Raw genomic sequence first — 18,587 nt, 5'->3', positions numbered from 1 at the left:
TGTTTTGCCAAGCGTCTTTCAGCTACTGTATCTACTTCTGACAATATTGAATTAGGAGAATCAGGTCTTTCCACGGCATACAATTCCTCAAGACAGAGCTCAGAATAGTCTAGGTCTGAAGTAAAAGATTCAGGTGAAAAGGATATATCTATTGAATCACACAGTGAACTTTCCTCAAGCACTGAGGGTGTGTGTTGAGGAGCCGGCGAGTTAGGAGAAAGCTGCCTATACTCATCCAACGAAGTAACAGACTCTGGGGAGGATGCTCTACACTCAGTGAACAACAGATCTGCAGAGCCCATCTCTGATGTCACAGCTGACCACGACAGGTGACCAGGTGACCACGACCTATAGTCTCCTAGGGTCATGATACTATCAGTCTCCTGTAAAGGTGTCTCAGGTGCAGGTGTGTCGGGTACAGGTGCCTCAGGTACAGGTGTGTCAGGTACAGGTGTGTCAGGTACAGGTGTGTCAGGTACAGGTGTCTCAGGTACAGGTGTGTCATACTCTGGTACTGGGGAGTTCGGGGACAGGGTCCTACTCTCAGTCACCAATTCATACAACTCTGGCGATGGGGACCATATGTCATCAGAAAACACCTCAGAGGACACAGGGGATAGGGAACTCAGAACACTGTCTGAATGGTAAGGAGAGATGGGTCTCCGGATAATATTGGTGTGGGAAGGGGAGAGGGGACTCCGGATGCTATCTGGGTAGCAAGGAGAGAGGGGACTGCGGATGCTATCTGGGTAGTAAGGAGAGAGGGGACTCCGGGTGATATCGGTGTGGGAAGGAGAGAGGGTACCAAGAGCACTATCTGCTATCTCTGAATCACAGGAATCCTTTTTACTCTTGCATATGTCTGAAGGAGAGTATGACGGTTCTCTACTCTCTATAATGTAGGCTTTAACCTCGGATGAAAATCTAGACCCATCCGATCCGGGAGAAAGAGGCCTGCTTTCACGGAATGCCCTGGCAGAATCTGGAGACATTACCCTACGCTCGCGGAGAGGGGAGTCAGGGGAAATTGCCCTGTAGGCGCCAACGGACATTACGGACTCAGGGGATGATAGTCTAGCTACAGTTATGAGCCCTTCTTCCATGGGTGAGAGACCCCGTAGAGAGTCAGGTGACAGGGACTCCATTTCTGAATCAGGAGTCAGAGGTCTGTAGTTAGTGAGATGTGAATACAGTGTTGTGTCTTGGCCAGGGGACTGGGGGGTAACTGGCATGAACATGCCGGATGTTTTTGCCCTCACTATGACGTTATCAGGTTCTGGTCGGACAGTGATAAAGCTAGGGTGCCTGTCAGGTGAGTCACGTGTCATCGGAGTGAACTCGCTGGTTGCCGGACTTTCCTTCGGCCGAACAATGCCCTTTTGGACGTTGGTTTGCTCTACCATGCTGTAGTGAGCCATGGCACAACCCTCTCCTGGCTCGTCAATAAACGAAAGCTGTGTCTCCACCTGTGATTGGTTCTTTCTGAGAGCTACCAGCTCCAGGCGTTTCTCTGACTGGTCTTCGGACCTGTGGGGATCGGGGACCATCTCAGTGACCTGCAGGACTTCTTCTGAGCCGTACATGGCCCGGTAGAATCGAGCCGTTATCTCTTCTATGTGCTTTTCTGTTCTCTGGTCAGCCTCCTCAGCCACTGTTCTCTGGTCAGCCTCCTCAGCCATGGCCAGACTTGCCGGACCATGGCTACAGTCCTGAGGCGAACAAGCCTGACTACGGTTCTCAGGTGAACACGCGTTGCTACAGTCAGACTCAGCTAAATGACTGTGGTCATAGATTTCTGTGCTGGCCTCTCTGGAGAACCTGGCTTTGGTTTTAGGGTTCAGGGTCCTGTCCAGTGGCATCTCCCTAAACCCAACACAGAGTTCTCTGAAGTCTGTCTCTGCCTGCTCAGACTCTGACAGACTCAGACCAAAGTCACTGATCACTATGGGAGACGATATCCTGAGCTGTTCCGGCGACAGCCAGCGCTCACGCTCAACCTTGCCTCGCCCCGGTGGGGACATTTGGTCAACACCAGCTGGCAGAGGCCCAGTGGCGCCCACTTGAGGGTGGAGCAGACCACTGCTACTTCTGCTGCGCTGGCCCTGAGGCTGGTCTCTGGTTTGGCACTGGGGGCCAAACACCTGAGACGCTAGTCTCCATGTTTCTGCTCCAATCACGTTCAGAGGGGGACTTACTTGCTCGCTGGCGGTGGTGGACTCCCTTGTTACCGTGTCCTCCAAAGTCCACGGGCTCAGCTCCCTGAAACATGAATGACATGAACACTGTTACATTTACATTTTAGCAGACTTCAAAGAGACATACTATATGACTATATAATATAAGCAACAATTATTATAATCATTATAATTATTATATATTATTATTAATATTATTGTTATTATTATGATAATCTGGAGGAGCTATCAGGTATTGACCATATTCAATTCTGATGATCTACTGGAATGACAGATTGATAATGAGTCTCAAACTCTGTAGAATACTCCTCTCTTACTAAAGCCGACAGTTAAATTAAATTATAAAAATATTCTCATCCATCCATGAAGCTGATTGGCTCATTCTCTGACTGACATACGTTGTGATCTCCAGGTCCTCCAATAGCCCATGCATGCTCTCTGAGTGGGTGTGGCCCATAGGCTCCGCCCAGGAAGGAATGTCCAGGAGGGAGGCCACTGATAAGTCTTCCTCTGAGACGGCTGGGGGCGGTCTGGGGGAAGAGTCCACCCTCCTCACCAGTCTGAGGCTGTCTACGTCCTCCTGCACTGAGGACAGGGCTACAGAAACTGGCAGACACAGACAGACAGACAGACAGACAGACAGACAGACAGACAGACAGACAGACAGACAGAGAATGAGAGAGAGAGAGAGAAACACACAGAGAGAGAGAGAGAGAGAGAGAGAGAGAGAGAGACAGACACACAGACTCAGGATCAAAACATGGTCAGATTATATTGTCCTCTACCAACATCACTGGCAGAACCCTCTAAATTAACCCTGACACTAAATACGAATCACACTGTGACATTTGGGGGAAGTCTATAAAAAAATGTATGGGCCAAATAATAAAGACGTAATTTAACGATTAAAAGGACCTTTACATGTGGCAAGAACACAACCAGTCATGATGCTCTCATCTGATCGTCGAACAAATTACTCGTTAGTATCGTGGCAAGGAAACAAATAACTTAGCGGATTTAAAACAGCATGTTGAAAACAAACATCATTATATTGGAAAACAGCCCTGATGTTGGAAACAAACATCATTATATTGGAAAACAGCCCTGATGTTGGAAAACAGCCCTGATGTTGGAAACAAACATCATTATATTGGAAAACAGCCCTGATGCTGGAAACAAACATCATTATGTTGGAAAACAGTTACCATAATACCCATGGCCTGTCCAGAACCAACCCCTAGTCCCAACCGCCCAGAACCAACCCCTAGTCCCAACCGCCCAGAACCAAGCCCTAGTCCCAACCGCCCAGAACCAACCCCTAGTCCCAACCGCCCAGAAACAACCCCTAATCCCTACTGCCCAGAGTCTAGACACTGAGAGGGACTGATGACAGTGACTGACTGATTGACTACCATAATACCCATGGCCTGTCCAGAACCAACCCCTAGTCCCTACTGTCCAGAAAAAACCTAGCCCCTACTGTCCAGAACCAACCCCTAGTCCCTACTGTCCTGAAAAAAATCCTAGCCCCTACTGTCCAGAACCAACCCAGAGTCCCTAAAATTGTGGAGATCTGAGAGTGATTGATGGGTGGTGACATGGTGTGAGATCCACCTTACCCTCTTGGTGGAATTTTGGTTCTATTGCTTACACCTGTCCAATCCTCTCAGATCTCCACAAGTGTCTAGAGGTAGGGGCTAGGGGTTTCTTCTGGACAGGACCACACAACCCTCCAGGTGTGGGGTGGACCTATAACACGACTTGAGCCATTGGTTGGATATTTCATTCCATTGCTATACACACACAACCGGATTTGCACAGGTGTAAGCTGGACACACCCACAGCACCTTGATCAGACAGGTCTGGGTAGCTGGAAACCTGCTATAAACAGTGAAAGGATATATTTAAATGTGTGCTATTCACACCCTTGTGTCATTACAGCTAGGTAGATGTGCAACCACTGACTAACCATAGCTAGGGGAATACCTCTAGTCTCACAATAGATACTGTTGATTTGGCTGGATATCATCATTTAATAAGACGGCCAATGGTTAGCTAGGTAGCTAGGATACATCAGACAGCTAACCATTTACAGTAACAGCAGTTCATTCATTAAAAGTCAATGCACACTAAATCTAATGCAGAATTTGTAATTGATCATGGCACTGTGGCACGGTACGGTCAGCTATTAATCAATTCATTCATAGATAATAGAACAGCATGGTCAGAAGCGTGAACTCTTACTTTGAAAGGACAGTAAATATTGGCTGTGAACATAATAACCAATGACAAGCATTCCACATTTAACCTGACCCACATGTGAAAATTGAAAAATCAAGATGTTATGTTTTTACTTAATATGCAAAAACAAAAAACAAGTAATTATTTTGTATTTCTATTTCGAATCAAAAACAAACAAACAAGTCGTTTTCACGATCCAGGTCTCCTCTATCTCTGTAATGTAATGTAATGTAACTGGTCCAGAGTCTCCTCTATCTCTGTAATGTAATGTAACTGGTCCAGAGTCTCCTCTATCTCTGTAATGTAATGTAACTGGTCCAGAGTCTCCTCTATCTCTGTAATGTAATGTAACTGGTCCAGAGTCTCCTCTATCTCTGTAATGTAACTGGTCCAGAGTCTCCTCTATCTCTGTAATGTAATGTAACTGGTCCAGAGTCTCCTCTATCTCTGTAATGTAATGTAACTGGTCCAGAGTCTCCTCTATCTCTATCTCTGTAATGTAATGTAACTGGTCCATAGTCTCCTCTATCTCTGTAATGTAATGTAACTGGTCCAGAGTCTCCTCTATCTCTATCTCTGTAATGTAACTGGTCCAGAGTCTCCTCTATCTCTATCTCTGTAATGTAACTGGTCCAGAGTCTCCTCTATCTCTATCTCTGTAATGTAACTGGTCCAGAGTCTCCTCTATCTCTATCTCTGTAATGTAACTGGTCCAGAGACTCCACTATCTCTGTAATGTAATGTAATGTAACTGGTCCAGAGTTACCTCTATCTCTGCAATGTAATATAATGTAACTGGTCCAGAGTCTCCTCTATCTCTGTAATGTAATGTAACTGGTCCAGAGTCTCCTCTATCTCTGTAATGTAATGTAACTGGTCCAGAGTCTCCTCTATCTCTGTAATGTAATATAATGTAACTGGTCCAGAGTCTCCTCTATCTCTGTAATGTAATGTAACTGTTCCAGAGTCTCCGCTATCTCTGTAATGTAATGTAACTGTTCCAGAGTCTCCTCTATCTCTGTAATGTAATGTAACTGGTCCAGAGACTCCTCTATCTCTGTAATGTAATGTAACTGGTCCAGAGACTCCTCTATCTCTGTAATGTAATGTAACTGGTCCAGAGTCTCCTCTATCTCTGTAATGTAATGTAACTGGTCCAGAGTCTCCTCTATCTCTGTAATGTAATGTAACTGGTCCAGAGTCTCCTCTATCTCTGTAATGTAATGTAACTGGTCCAGAGTCTCCTCTATCTCTGCAATGTAATGTAACTGGTCCAGAGTCTCCTCTATCTCTGTAATGTAATGTAACTGGTCCAGAGTCTCCTCTATCTCTGTAATGTAATGTAATGTAACTGGTCCAGAGTCTCCTCTATCTCTATAATGTAATGTAACTGGTCCAGAGTCTCCTCTATCTCTGTAATGTAATGTAACTGGTCCAGAGTCTCCTCTATCTCTGTAATGTAATATAATGTAACTGGTCCAGAGTCTCCTCTATCTCTGTAATGTAATGTAACTGGTCCAGAGTCTCCTCTATCTCTGTAATGTAATGTAATGTAACTGGTCCAGAGTCTCCTCTATCTCTGTAATGTAATGTAACTGGTCCAGAGTCTCCTCTATCTCTGTAATGTAATGTAATGTAACTGGTCCAGAGTCTCCTCTATCTCTGTAATGTAATGTAACTGGTCCAGAGTCTTCTCTATCTCTGTAATGTAATGTAACTGGTCCAGAGTCTCCTCTATCTCTGTAATGTAATGTAACTGGTCCAGAGTCTCCTCTATCTCTGTAATGTAATGTAACTGGTCCAGAGTCTCCTCTATCTCTGTAATGTAATGTAACTGGTCCAGAGTCTCCTCTATCGCTGTAATGTAATGTAATGTAACTGGTCCAGAGTCTCCTCTATCTCTGTAATGTAATGTAACTGGTCCAGAGTCTCCTCTATCTCTGTAATGTAACTGGTCCAGAGACTCCTCTATCTCTGTAATGTAATGTAACTGGTCCAGAGTCTCCTCTATCTCTGTAATGTAACTGGTCCAGAGTCTCTTCTATCTCTGTAATGTAACTGGTCCAGAGTCTCCTCTATCTCTGTAATGTAATGTAATGTAACTGGTCCAGAGACTCCTCTATCTCTGTAATGTAATGTAACTGGTCCAGAGTCTCCTCTATCTCTGTAATGTAATTTAACTGGTCCAGAGTCTCCTCTATCTCTGTAATGTAATGTAATGTAACTGGTCCAGAGTCTCATCTATCTCTGTAATGTAATGTAACTGGTCCAGAGTCTCCTCTATCTCTGTAATGTAATGTAATGTAACTGGTCCAGAGTCTCCTCTATCTCTGTAATGTAATGTAACTGGTCCAGAGTCTTCTCTATCTCTGTAATGTAATGTAACTGGTCCAGAGTCTCCTCTATCTCTGTAATGTAATGTAACTGGTCCAGAGTCTCCTCTATCTCTGTAATGTAATGTAACTGGTCCAGAGTCTCCTCTATCTCTGTAATGTAATGTAACTGGTCCAGAGTCTCCTCTATCGCTGTAATGTAATGTAATGTAACTGGTCCAGAGTCTCCTCTATCTCTGTAATGTAATGTAACTGGTCCAGAGTCTCCTCTATCTCTGTAATGTAACTGGTCCAGAGACTCCTCTATCTCTGTAATGTAATGTAACTGGTCCAGAGTCTCCTCTATCTCTGTAATGTAACTGGTCCAGAGTCTCTTCTATCTCTGTAATGTAACTGGTCCAGAGTCTCCTCTATCTCTGTAATGTAATGTAATGTAACTGGTCCAGAGACTCCTCTATCTCTGTAATGTAATGTAACTGGTCCAGAGTCTCCTCTATCTCTGTAATGTAATTTAACTGGTCCAGAGTCTCCTCTATCTCTGTAATGTAATGTAATGTAACTGGTCCAGAGTCTCATCTATCTCTGTAATGTAATGTAACTGGTCCAGAGTCTCCTCTATCTCTGTAATGTAACTGGTCCAGAGTCTCCTCTATCTCTGTAATGTAATGTAATGTAACTGGTCCAGAGTCTCCTCTATCTCTGTAATGTAACTGGTCCAGAGTCTCCTCTATCTCTGTAATGTAATGTAACTGGTCCAGAGTCTCCTCTATCTCTGTAATGTAACTGGTCCAGTCTTCTCTATCTCTGTAATGTAACTGGTCCAGAGTCTCCTCTATCTCTGTAATGTAACTGGTCCAGAGTCTTCTCTATCTCTGTAATGTAACTGGTCCAGAGTCTCCTCTATCTCTGTAATGTAATGTAACTGGTCCAGAGTCTCCTCTATCTCTGTAATGTAATGTAACTGGTCCAGAGTCTCCTCTATCTCTGTAATGTAACTGGTCCAGAGTCTCCTCTATCTCTGTAATGTAACTGGTCCAGAGTCTCCTCTATCTCTGTAATGTAATGTAACTGGTCCAGAGTCTCCTCTATCTCTGTAATGTAATGTAACTGGTCCAGAGTCTCCTCTATCTCTGTAATGTAATGTAACTGGTCCAGAGTCTCCTCTATCTCTGTAATGTAACTGGTCCAGAGTCTCCTCTATCTCTGTAATGTAATGTAACTGGTCCAGAGTCTCCTCTATCTCTGTAATGTAATGTAACTGGTCCAGAGTCTCCTCTATCTCTATCTCTGTAATGTAATGTAACTGGTCCATAGTCTCCTCTATCTCTGTAATGTAATGTAACTGGTCCAGAGTCTCCTCTATCTCTATCTCTGTAATGTAACTGGTCCAGAGTCTCCTCTATCTCTATCTCTGTAATGTAACTGGTCCAGAGTCTCCTCTATCTCTATCTCTGTAATGTAACTGGTCCAGAGTCTCCTCTATCTCTATCTCTGTAATGTAACTGGTCCAGAGACTCCACTATCTCTGTAATGTAATGTAATGTAACTGGTCCAGAGTTACCTCTATCTCTGCAATGTAATATAATGTAACTGGTCCAGAGTCTCCTCTATCTCTGTAATGTAATGTAACTGGTCCAGAGTCTCCTCTATCTCTGTAATGTAATGTAACTGGTCCAGAGTCTCCTCTATCTCTGTAATGTAATATAATGTAACTGGTCCAGAGTCTCCTCTATCTCTGTAATGTAATGTAACTGTTCCAGAGTCTCCGCTATCTCTGTAATGTAATGTAACTGTTCCAGAGTCTCCTCTATCTCTGTAATGTAATGTAACTGGTCCAGAGACTCCTCTATCTCTGTAATGTAATGTAACTGGTCCAGAGACTCCTCTATCTCTGTAATGTAATGTAACTGGTCCAGAGTCTCCTCTATCTCTGTAATGTAATGTAACTGGTCCAGAGTCTCCTCTATCTCTGTAATGTAATGTAACTGGTCCAGAGTCTCCTCTATCTCTGTAATGTAATGTAACTGGTCCAGAGTCTCCTCTATCTCTGCAATGTAATGTAACTGGTCCAGAGTCTCCTCTATCTCTGTAATGTAATGTAACTGGTCCAGAGTCTCCTCTATCTCTGTAATGTAATGTAATGTAACTGGTCCAGAGTCTCCTCTATCTCTATAATGTAATGTAACTGGTCCAGAGTCTCCTCTATCTCTGTAATGTAATGTAACTGGTCCAGAGTCTCCTCTATCTCTGTAATGTAATATAATGTAACTGGTCCAGAGTCTCCTCTATCTCTGTAATGTAATGTAACTGGTCCAGAGTCTCCTCTATCTCTGTAATGTAATGTAATGTAACTGGTCCAGAGTCTCCTCTATCTCTGTAATGTAATGTAACTGGTCCAGAGTCTCCTCTATCTCTGTAATGTAATGTAATGTAACTGGTCCAGAGTCTCCTCTATCTCTGTAATGTAATGTAACTGGTCCAGAGTCTTCTCTATCTCTGTAATGTAATGTAACTGGTCCAGAGTCTCCTCTATCTCTGTAATGTAATGTAACTGGTCCAGAGTCTCCTCTATCTCTGTAATGTAATGTAACTGGTCCAGAGTCTCCTCTATCTCTGTAATGTAATGTAACTGGTCCAGAGTCTCCTCTATCGCTGTAATGTAATGTAATGTAACTGGTCCAGAGTCTCCTCTATCTCTGTAATGTAATGTAACTGGTCCAGAGTCTCCTCTATCTCTGTAATGTAACTGGTCCAGAGACTCCTCTATCTCTGTAATGTAATGTAACTGGTCCAGAGTCTCCTCTATCTCTGTAATGTAACTGGTCCAGAGTCTCTTCTATCTCTGTAATGTAACTGGTCCAGAGTCTCCTCTATCTCTGTAATGTAATGTAATGTAACTGGTCCAGAGACTCCTCTATCTCTGTAATGTAATGTAACTGGTCCAGAGTCTCCTCTATCTCTGTAATGTAATTTAACTGGTCCAGAGTCTCCTCTATCTCTGTAATGTAATGTAATGTAACTGGTCCAGAGTCTCATCTATCTCTGTAATGTAATGTAACTGGTCCAGAGTCTCCTCTATCTCTGTAATGTAATGTAATGTAACTGGTCCAGAGTCTCCTCTATCTCTGTAATGTAATGTAACTGGTCCAGAGTCTTCTCTATCTCTGTAATGTAATGTAACTGGTCCAGAGTCTCCTCTATCTCTGTAATGTAATGTAACTGGTCCAGAGTCTCCTCTATCTCTGTAATGTAATGTAACTGGTCCAGAGTCTCCTCTATCTCTGTAATGTAATGTAACTGGTCCAGAGTCTCCTCTATCGCTGTAATGTAATGTAATGTAACTGGTCCAGAGTCTCCTCTATCTCTGTAATGTAATGTAACTGGTCCAGAGTCTCCTCTATCTCTGTAATGTAACTGGTCCAGAGACTCCTCTATCTCTGTAATGTAATGTAACTGGTCCAGAGTCTCCTCTATCTCTGTAATGTAACTGGTCCAGAGTCTCTTCTATCTCTGTAATGTAACTGGTCCAGAGTCTCCTCTATCTCTGTAATGTAATGTAATGTAACTGGTCCAGAGACTCCTCTATCTCTGTAATGTAATGTAACTGGTCCAGAGTCTCCTCTATCTCTGTAATGTAATTTAACTGGTCCAGAGTCTCCTCTATCTCTGTAATGTAATGTAATGTAACTGGTCCAGAGTCTCATCTATCTCTGTAATGTAATGTAACTGGTCCAGAGTCTCCTCTATCTCTGTAATGTAACTGGTCCAGAGTCTCCTCTATCTCTGTAATGTAATGTAATGTAACTGGTCCAGAGTCTCCTCTATCTCTGTAATGTAACTGGTCCAGAGTCTCCTCTATCTCTGTAATGTAATGTAACTGGTCCAGAGTCTCCTCTATCTCTGTAATGTAACTGGTCCAGTCTTCTCTATCTCTGTAATGTAACTGGTCCAGAGTCTCCTCTATCTCTGTAATGTAACTGGTCCAGAGTCTTCTCTATCTCTGTAATGTAACTGGTCCAGAGTCTCCTCTATCTCTGTAATGTAATGTAACTGGTCCAGAGTCTCCTCTATCTCTGTAATGTAATGTAACTGGTCCAGAGTCTCTTCTATCTCTGTAATGTAACTGGTCCAGAGTCTCCTCTATCTCTGTAAAGTAATGTAATGTAACTGGTCCAGCCTCCTCTATCTCTGTAATGTAATGTAACTGGTCCAGAGTCTCCTCTATCTCTGTAATGTAATGTAACTGGTCCAGAGTCTCCTCTATCTCTGTAATGTAATGTAACTGGTCCAGAGTCTCCTCTATCTCTGTAATGTAATGTAACTGGTCCAGAGTCTCCTCTATCTCTGTAATGTAATGTAACTGTTCCAGAGTCTCCTCTATCTCTGTAATGTAATGTAACTGGTCCAGAGTCTCCTCTATCTCTGTAATTTAACTGGTCCAGAGTCGCCTCTATCTCTGTAATGTAACTGGTCCAGAGTCTCCTCTATCTCTGTAATGTAATGTAATGTAACTGGTCCAGAGTCTCCTCTATCTCTGTAATGTAATGTAACTGGTCCAAAGTCTTCTCTATCTCTGTAATGTAATGTAATGTAACTGGTCCAGAGTCTCCTCTATCTCTGTAATGTAATATAACTGGTCCAGAGTCTCCTCTATCTCTGTAATGTAACTGGTCCAGAGACTCCTCTATCTCTGTAATGTAATGTAACTGGTCCAGAGTCTCCTCTATCTCTGTAATGTAATATAATGTAACTGGTCCAGTACCTTCGCTCTGGTCCAGAGTCTTCTCTATCTCTGCGTAGGTCCTGGACGTCTGCTCCTGTGTTGACTTGTTCATCTGGGTCTCTATCAGGTGGACGATGTCCATCCGGTTGATCTTGGTCAGCCTCTTGATCAGGCTCTCCTCTGCTGGACAAAAGATGACACATATTAGTAAAGTAACAATCATAATAATAAATATTAGTTAAGTAACAATCATAATAATAATAATAATAATAAATAATCCTTACTTATTTCACTTCTATAGCACTTTTTCATTAAACAAAATAATCTTGCTCTAAACCAACAACAACAACAACAACAAGATACAACAAAAAAGACAATCAATTTAAGAAGACATATTTATCATTCATAAATAGCAAACATTTAAAATAAAAAAAATAAAAAAAGTTTTTGCTTTGTCATTATGGGGTATCGTGTTTAGATTGATGAGAAAACAACTAACATTTTAAATCAATTTTAGAATAAGGCTGTAACATATATTTATCATTCATATATAGATGGATGGATGGTTTCCCTACATAGTGCTCTACTTTTGTCCAGAGATTGATGGTTTCCGTGGTTGAGTCCAGGGCTGAGTGCCAAAATGGCACCCTATTCCCTACATAGTGCTCTACTTTTGTCCAGAGATTGATGGTTTCCGTGGTTGAGTCCAGGGCTGAGTGCCAAAATGGCACCCTATTCCCTACATAGTGCACTACTTTTGTCCAGAGCAGTGCACTATACAGTATAAGGAATAGGGTGCCATTTTGGACATACCCAAGTGAGGCCCAGGAGAACAGATGGCGTCAGGACAGACATACCGGTGGCGTGTTTTCCCTCTCTCTCAGCCCAGCGCTGCAGCAGGGCGTGGCTCTGCTCCTGTAGAGAGTGAGGGTTCTCCGTCCTCACTTCCTGGATCTCATCCTCGTAGAACTCCAGCTCCCTCGCCAGCTCTGAGACAGACGGGGAGACGACGACACTGAGGTGACGCCCTAAACAGTACCCTTATTACAGTACCCTTATTCCCTACATAGTGGGTACCCTTATTACAGTACCCTTATTCCCTACATAGTGGGTACCCTTATTACAGTACCCTTATTCCCTACATAGTGGACAACATTTGACCAGTGTTCCAACAGCTTTTCACTCCTATTTCATACATACCTTCTACACCAGGTAAACACCACCTGGATAACTTACCTGTCCAGCTGAACCCCAGCAGGTCTGCAACGATAGCCAACGTCTCCTCTTTCCTGTCTGCATCGTCGTGCCAATCCACTACGAACACCACCACGGAGAGAGGTTACACACTGGTCATCACAGCTCAACAGCAGCGCGGTAACAACGCTATGGTTGCGTCCCAAATGGCATCATATTCCCTTTACATTGCACTACTTTAGACCACAGGGGCCATATGGAACAGGGTGCATTACTTTAAACCACAGGGCCCATAGGGAATAGGGTGCACTACTTTAGACCACAGGGCCCATAGGGAATAGGGTGCACTACGTTAGACCATAGGGGCTATAGGGAATAGGGTGCACTACGTTAGACCATAGGGGCCATATGGAACAGGGTGCACTACGTTAGACCACAGGGTTCATAGGGAATAGGGTGCACTACTTTAGACCATAACGCCCATAGGGAATAGGGTGCCATTTTGGGCCGCAGGCCATAACTTCTCTGAAAATATAGCAGTTTAAAACTCTCCAGATATCATGTTGATCATGGGATGTTTTCTAGGTTCTTGGAAGGTACAGATAGATTTCAGTAGGTACTGTAACCGGCCTCTATGTTATAGGCTGTGGAGGTCATGGTGCTAATGATGGGTGAAGTATGAAGCAGGGCTGATGTTCTGATCCATACTGTTGATGACAATACCTGCTCTACTCGGACCACCACGACAGTGTGTTTGTAGTCGATTAGTACTTAAACAATGGAAAAACTGTGTGCATTCCGAACTCAATGTGGTCATTATTAGTATAAGGAGTTTCAGTAATTTAGTAATTAGATGTCCTGAAGTTAATCATGAGTTTTCTCCTAACACATCTAGGTAAGTCAATCTTGAGATTTAATGTACACATACATAGACAATAGACATCTAGACAATCGTCAATAGACACAGACATTTATATGGAAAAGAAACAAAACAACACAAGACAACACAGCACAGGACAAGACAACACAGCACTGGACAAGACAACACAGCACAGGACAAGACAACACAGAACAGGACAAGACGACACAGAACAGGACAAGACAACACAGCACTGGACAAGACAACACAGCACAGGACAAGACGACACAGAACAGGACAAGACAACACAGCACAGGACAAGACAACACAGCACAGGACAAGACAACACAGCACAGGACAAGACAACACAGCACAGGACAAGACAACACAGCACTGGACAAGACAACACAGCACAGGACAAGACAACACAGCACAGGACAAGACAACACAGCACAGGACAAGACAACACAGCACAGGACAAGACAACACAGCACAGGACAAGACAACACAGCACTGGACAAGACAACACAGCACAGGACAAGACAACACAGCACAGGACAAGACAACACAGCACAGGACAAGACAACACAGCACAGGACAAGACAACACAGCACTGGACAAGACAACACAGAACAGGACAAGACGACACAGAACTGGACAAGACAACACAGCACAGGACAAGACAACACAGCACAGGACAAGACAACACAGCACAGGACAAGACAACACAGCACAGGACAAGACAACACAGCACAGGACAAGACAACACAGCACTGGACAAGACAACACAGAACAGGACAAGACGACACAGAACTGGACAAGACAACACAGCACAGGACAAGACAACACAGCACTGGACAAGACAACACAGAACAGGACAAGACGACACAGAACAGGACAAGACAACACAGCACAGGACAAGACAACACAGCACAGGACAAGACAACACAGCACAGGACAAGACAACACAGAACAGGACAAGACAAAACAGAACAGGACAAGACAACACAGCACGGCTCAAAATGACAAAACAAGACACACAACAGAAAAGTGACAAATGATTGGTCTTGAATAAGACAAAGTTAGGTCTTCCAAGGAGCAGAGAAAGAGAGGACAGGAATTGCCAGATTTTTTGGTACCTTGCTGCCGCTCCGTTGTCCGATCATCCCAGATTCGCTGCATCTGAGTTTCTACTGAGTCTTCCCAGATGGGTCTCGACTCAAACACCTCCCCCGTCACCGAGGAAGCTCGAACCCGTGTCTGAGTCGACAAAGCCCTCATGTCCGGGGCAGATCTGCGAGGCGTTGGTCTGTCATACCTGAAGATAACAGAATCTGGACTGTTGTGATCACCGCTGCTGCTGATGTCGTCGACATCCAGAGAGGATTGGAGGGAAGGCTCTCGTACGTCAGAGCCCTGGTCTCTGTCGGGCTGGGAAGAGGAGGAGGAGTGGGATGTGGGTTTGTGTTTGCTCATGACAGGGAGTCTGGAGGTGAGAGGTTTGGATTTAGTTGCAGGATGGTCGCTGTCGGAGTGACTCCTGCTGTCTTTGTCAGTTAATATTTTCTTCCTGGCTCCAAAATCCTCCTCGGACCTCGTCCTCCGGTCCTGAACAAGAGATTCCTCCACTGTTGAGTTCTGCTCTAGGCCGAGGTCTGATTTCATTGAACCAGCTTTGATGGGTATCTTTGATTTGAAACTGCTTTCATCCTTAGCCACAGTGTCTGCTGAAGTGTAGGACATTGCCAGGACACTAAAGGGTGCAACTGAGATGTCAGACCCTTCCAGGACACTAGAGGTGTCAGACCCTGCCAGGACACTAGGGGGTGCCACTGAGATGTCAGACCCTTCCAGGACACTAGAGGTGTCAGACCCTGCCAGGACACTAGTGGGTGCCACTGAGGTGTTAGACCCTGATGAGGTGTCATACCCTTGCAGGACACTAGGGGGAGCCACTGAGGTGTCAGACCCTGCCGGGGTGTCATACCCTTGCAGGACACTAGGGGGTGCCATTGAGGTGTCAGACCCTGCCAAGGTGTCATACCCGTGCAGGACACTAGGGGGTGCCACTGAGTCATAATAGCCAGCGGGCATCTCAATGACAGAACCCTGCTCCTCTTCCTCTTCTTCTTCATCCTCAAGAGATGAGTCGGATGACTGGCGGACCTGTTCAGAGTACACAGAGCGGGTGACAAGAGTAGTGGTGGTAAACATCTGGAGTTCAGCTATAGTCGGGTCTGGAGAACCTACCTCTAAGAAGCTTCCCATCTTAGCTTCTAGCAGGGGGAATGTTTCAGCTTTTGGCTCCATTTTGATGGAGGTACTGGGTTTGGCCACTGGTTTCCCCCTCTGATCAGCCTCGGGTAATGGTATAGTCTGGAAGGAGGAGTCAGAATCATCTTTGGTTTGGTCCACCTTCTGGAGGTGTAGATCATCAACGGCAATAGTCTGTTCTGTTCTGAGAACATCGGGGCTAGCGCAATCTCCAGTGTCCTCGAACAGAACCTGGTCAACTGGGTGTTCTCCTATGTGAAAGAAGGCATAGCCCTCGCCCTCCTCTTCAACGCTCCTCCTTGTCATGTCGATAGCGCCCCCTCTGGTCATCTCAAAGAACTTCCCTTCCTGGAACTGGAAGGGATTGGGGGTGCCCCCCTCGGTTGGTGTGCGACCCGGTGTGGTGTCAGGGGTACGGCGGTCTTCCATGAGAGCCATCATCCTTCGTTCCTCCGCCTCCACACGTGCTGCGAAGGCTTCATCGTCATTGTCATCCTCGTTGTCGTCTGACATGGCACTCCATGGGACCAGCTCTCCTAGAACAGGCATGTCTTTGGGATGCATTTCCAACACGGCTGCCTTACCATCCGCATCCTCCACCTCCTTGAAGCTTTCATCGTCGGTGCACAACACCTCTGGTTTGACTGACTGACTTTCACCAGACTGACTGACACTCAACTGTGACTGATCCATCTCCTCCTCGTGTGCTTGCATAGCTGATATTACATCTATCTTCTCTTTCTGCTCAGTACGTTCACTGATATTTTCACTGATGTTTCCTGTGGTATATTGTTCTTTTTCAGTGCTTAGTGAACGATATTCGAGGTGCTCAGAGACCTGTTTTCCTGATGGTGAATGTCCTGAGGCACTGTATGGTAGGTGAGCTTCAAAGTGAACTGAACTATCCAACGCAGTTACTGCACCAGGGACTGAGGGTTGGATTTCAGCCACAGTTTCAATTTCAGACTGAAGAGTACCGGCGTCAGTTTTGGGCTTAGATGATTTCGCCTCCCTGTCCATCAGGTCAACGATCGACTGACATTCTTCATAATCCTCACAGTCTGATAACACAGAGCCGTCTGAGGGTTTCCCGTCTGTCTTCGTTTTAACGTCCTGCTCCATCTCCTCGAAGGTTTTGATCTTGGCGGCCATTTTGAACATCTCCTCCTCTGGGGTGAACTGTCTCTGGCCGGTCTCGCTCCCCTCTGCATCCACGTCGTCCATATCATCCTCAGGGTTTGAGCTCCGATTTATGGGCATGGAGAGCCACTCAGGGTCTTCCCCCTTCAATGGGAGGGGACCCTCGAGCTCACCACCCATTTGATAAGTCCGTTTGGAGTAATCCTCATTCTCAATGTTGCTGACGTGCTCCTCACCGAGACAGGCTCTAAGCTGAGTGAAGTAGTCTTCATACACAGCTGTCTTCTTTGTCGCCTGAAAGCCTGTGTCTTGTTTCAGTTCAGTGGGGCTGCTCTCCAGTGAGTCAAGGCAGGGGGAGTCCCCGGTTGAGCTTGGCTCTATAGAGTCAGGGGACGTCTTGGAGGAACCATCATCCATGACAGGAATGGTCTCCAGAGAATCCCCATGGGAGAGTCGTCTCTCTGGGTGGCCCAGGGCCAAAGGAAAGAGGACCTCTAAGTCTGCAGGTCTGAGGGCCTGACCCACATCGTCTGGACTGTGCGCAGCTCCATGATCAGAATCCCTTTCATGGCGCTCTGGTACAACCCAACTAGATTCAAGAGCAATTCTGTCTGCTGAAGTTGAGTCTTGCATGTTTAGGTTTGAGTATGAAAGTTCTGTAGTTTTGTGGTACGATGGTTTTATCTCTAAATCATCCCAGTCCTCTAAGATGAGTCTTTTGTCAACAGGAACCTGGTCGTCCTCTTCAGAGGATTGAGCGGGGAGCGCTGAATCAAACGTCCTTTGAAGGTCAAAGGTCACCTTCTTTGAGTCTCTTGAACGTATCACTGTAGTAGCTGAACTTTCTGATGCTTCCCCCCCAGCTGAACAACTCTGCACAAAGTCGTTATCACCGTAGATGACGCCGTCCTCCGCGGCTCCTACTTGCACTACATTAACAACATCTCGCTCTGTCACTTTATCTGCTGCGGACCGGTCTACCTGCTCAGTGGAGAACGTGTGGGTTTCCTGTTTTCTCTCCCGTGTAATCACAACCTGTTCAAATATCTCTTGTACGATGTCGTCCTCCGGTACACCACTGAGATCTACAGGTCTGTCTTCTAGGTACTGTTCTAAATCTCCACTGAGGAGTGCCTCCATGCCTGACGTATCTTTAACTCCTACAGCTGGTCTGGGAGATGTCTTCCTTTCGATCATGACTTCTTGTAACATCGGCTCCTGAACTGGGTTCAAGATTATCGATTCGGCACCCCGAGAGCCACCATCATCCATGTCTTGCACTTTCCACCAGTCTTCTTTTTCTGTCTCTGTATCTTCTGTAGACATGTCTACCTCCATGTCTACCTCCCTGGTCACAATGGTCTGTTTGAAACTCTGCTGTTGGTCTATGTCATCCTTTGGTGAACCACTATTTACCATACATCTCTGTTCTAGGTAGTGATCCATATCTCCCCTGAGGAGGGACTCCATCCGTGATATATCTCTCACCACTGTAACCGTTCTGGGGGAGATTTTCCTTTCCATCCTGACTTCTTGTAACAGCGGTTCCTGAACTGTCATCACTTCAGCGCCACGGACAGGTGATGGTCTCTGTTCTAGGTCGTGATCCATATCTCCCCTGAGGAGGG

At 45.2% G+C, this 18,587-nt stretch overlaps 1 protein-coding gene across 1 annotated transcript in view; it reads right to left on the bottom strand.

Moving 5' to 3' along the window:
- Nucleotides 1-364: 364 nt before the first annotated feature.
- The window catches only part of LOC139394146 (ankyrin-3-like), a 185,325-nt gene continuing 167,102 nt past the window's right edge, over nt 365-18,587 (bottom strand). The window contains exons 39-44 of the mRNA XM_071142181.1: nt 12,729-12,806; nt 12,350-12,481; nt 11,532-11,672; nt 2,594-2,801; nt 600-2,259; nt 365-514 (exon numbers count right to left, since the gene is read on the bottom strand). Of these exons, the coding sequence (XP_070998282.1) occupies nt 365-514; nt 600-2,259; nt 2,594-2,801; nt 11,532-11,672; nt 12,350-12,481; nt 12,729-12,806 (2,369 nt within the window). The remainder of the gene's footprint in view (nt 515-599; nt 2,260-2,593; nt 2,802-11,531; nt 11,673-12,349; nt 12,482-12,728; nt 12,807-18,587) is intronic.

This window comes from Oncorhynchus clarkii, unplaced genomic scaffold (genome assembly GCF_045791955.1).
Source record: "Oncorhynchus clarkii lewisi isolate Uvic-CL-2024 unplaced genomic scaffold, UVic_Ocla_1.0 unplaced_contig_1468_pilon_pilon, whole genome shotgun sequence".
Classification (NCBI taxonomy): domain Eukaryota; kingdom Metazoa; phylum Chordata; class Actinopteri; order Salmoniformes; family Salmonidae; genus Oncorhynchus; species Oncorhynchus clarkii.
The sequence above is the reverse complement of the archived record's forward strand: the minus strand, read 5'-3'. Positions and strand labels throughout refer to the sequence as shown.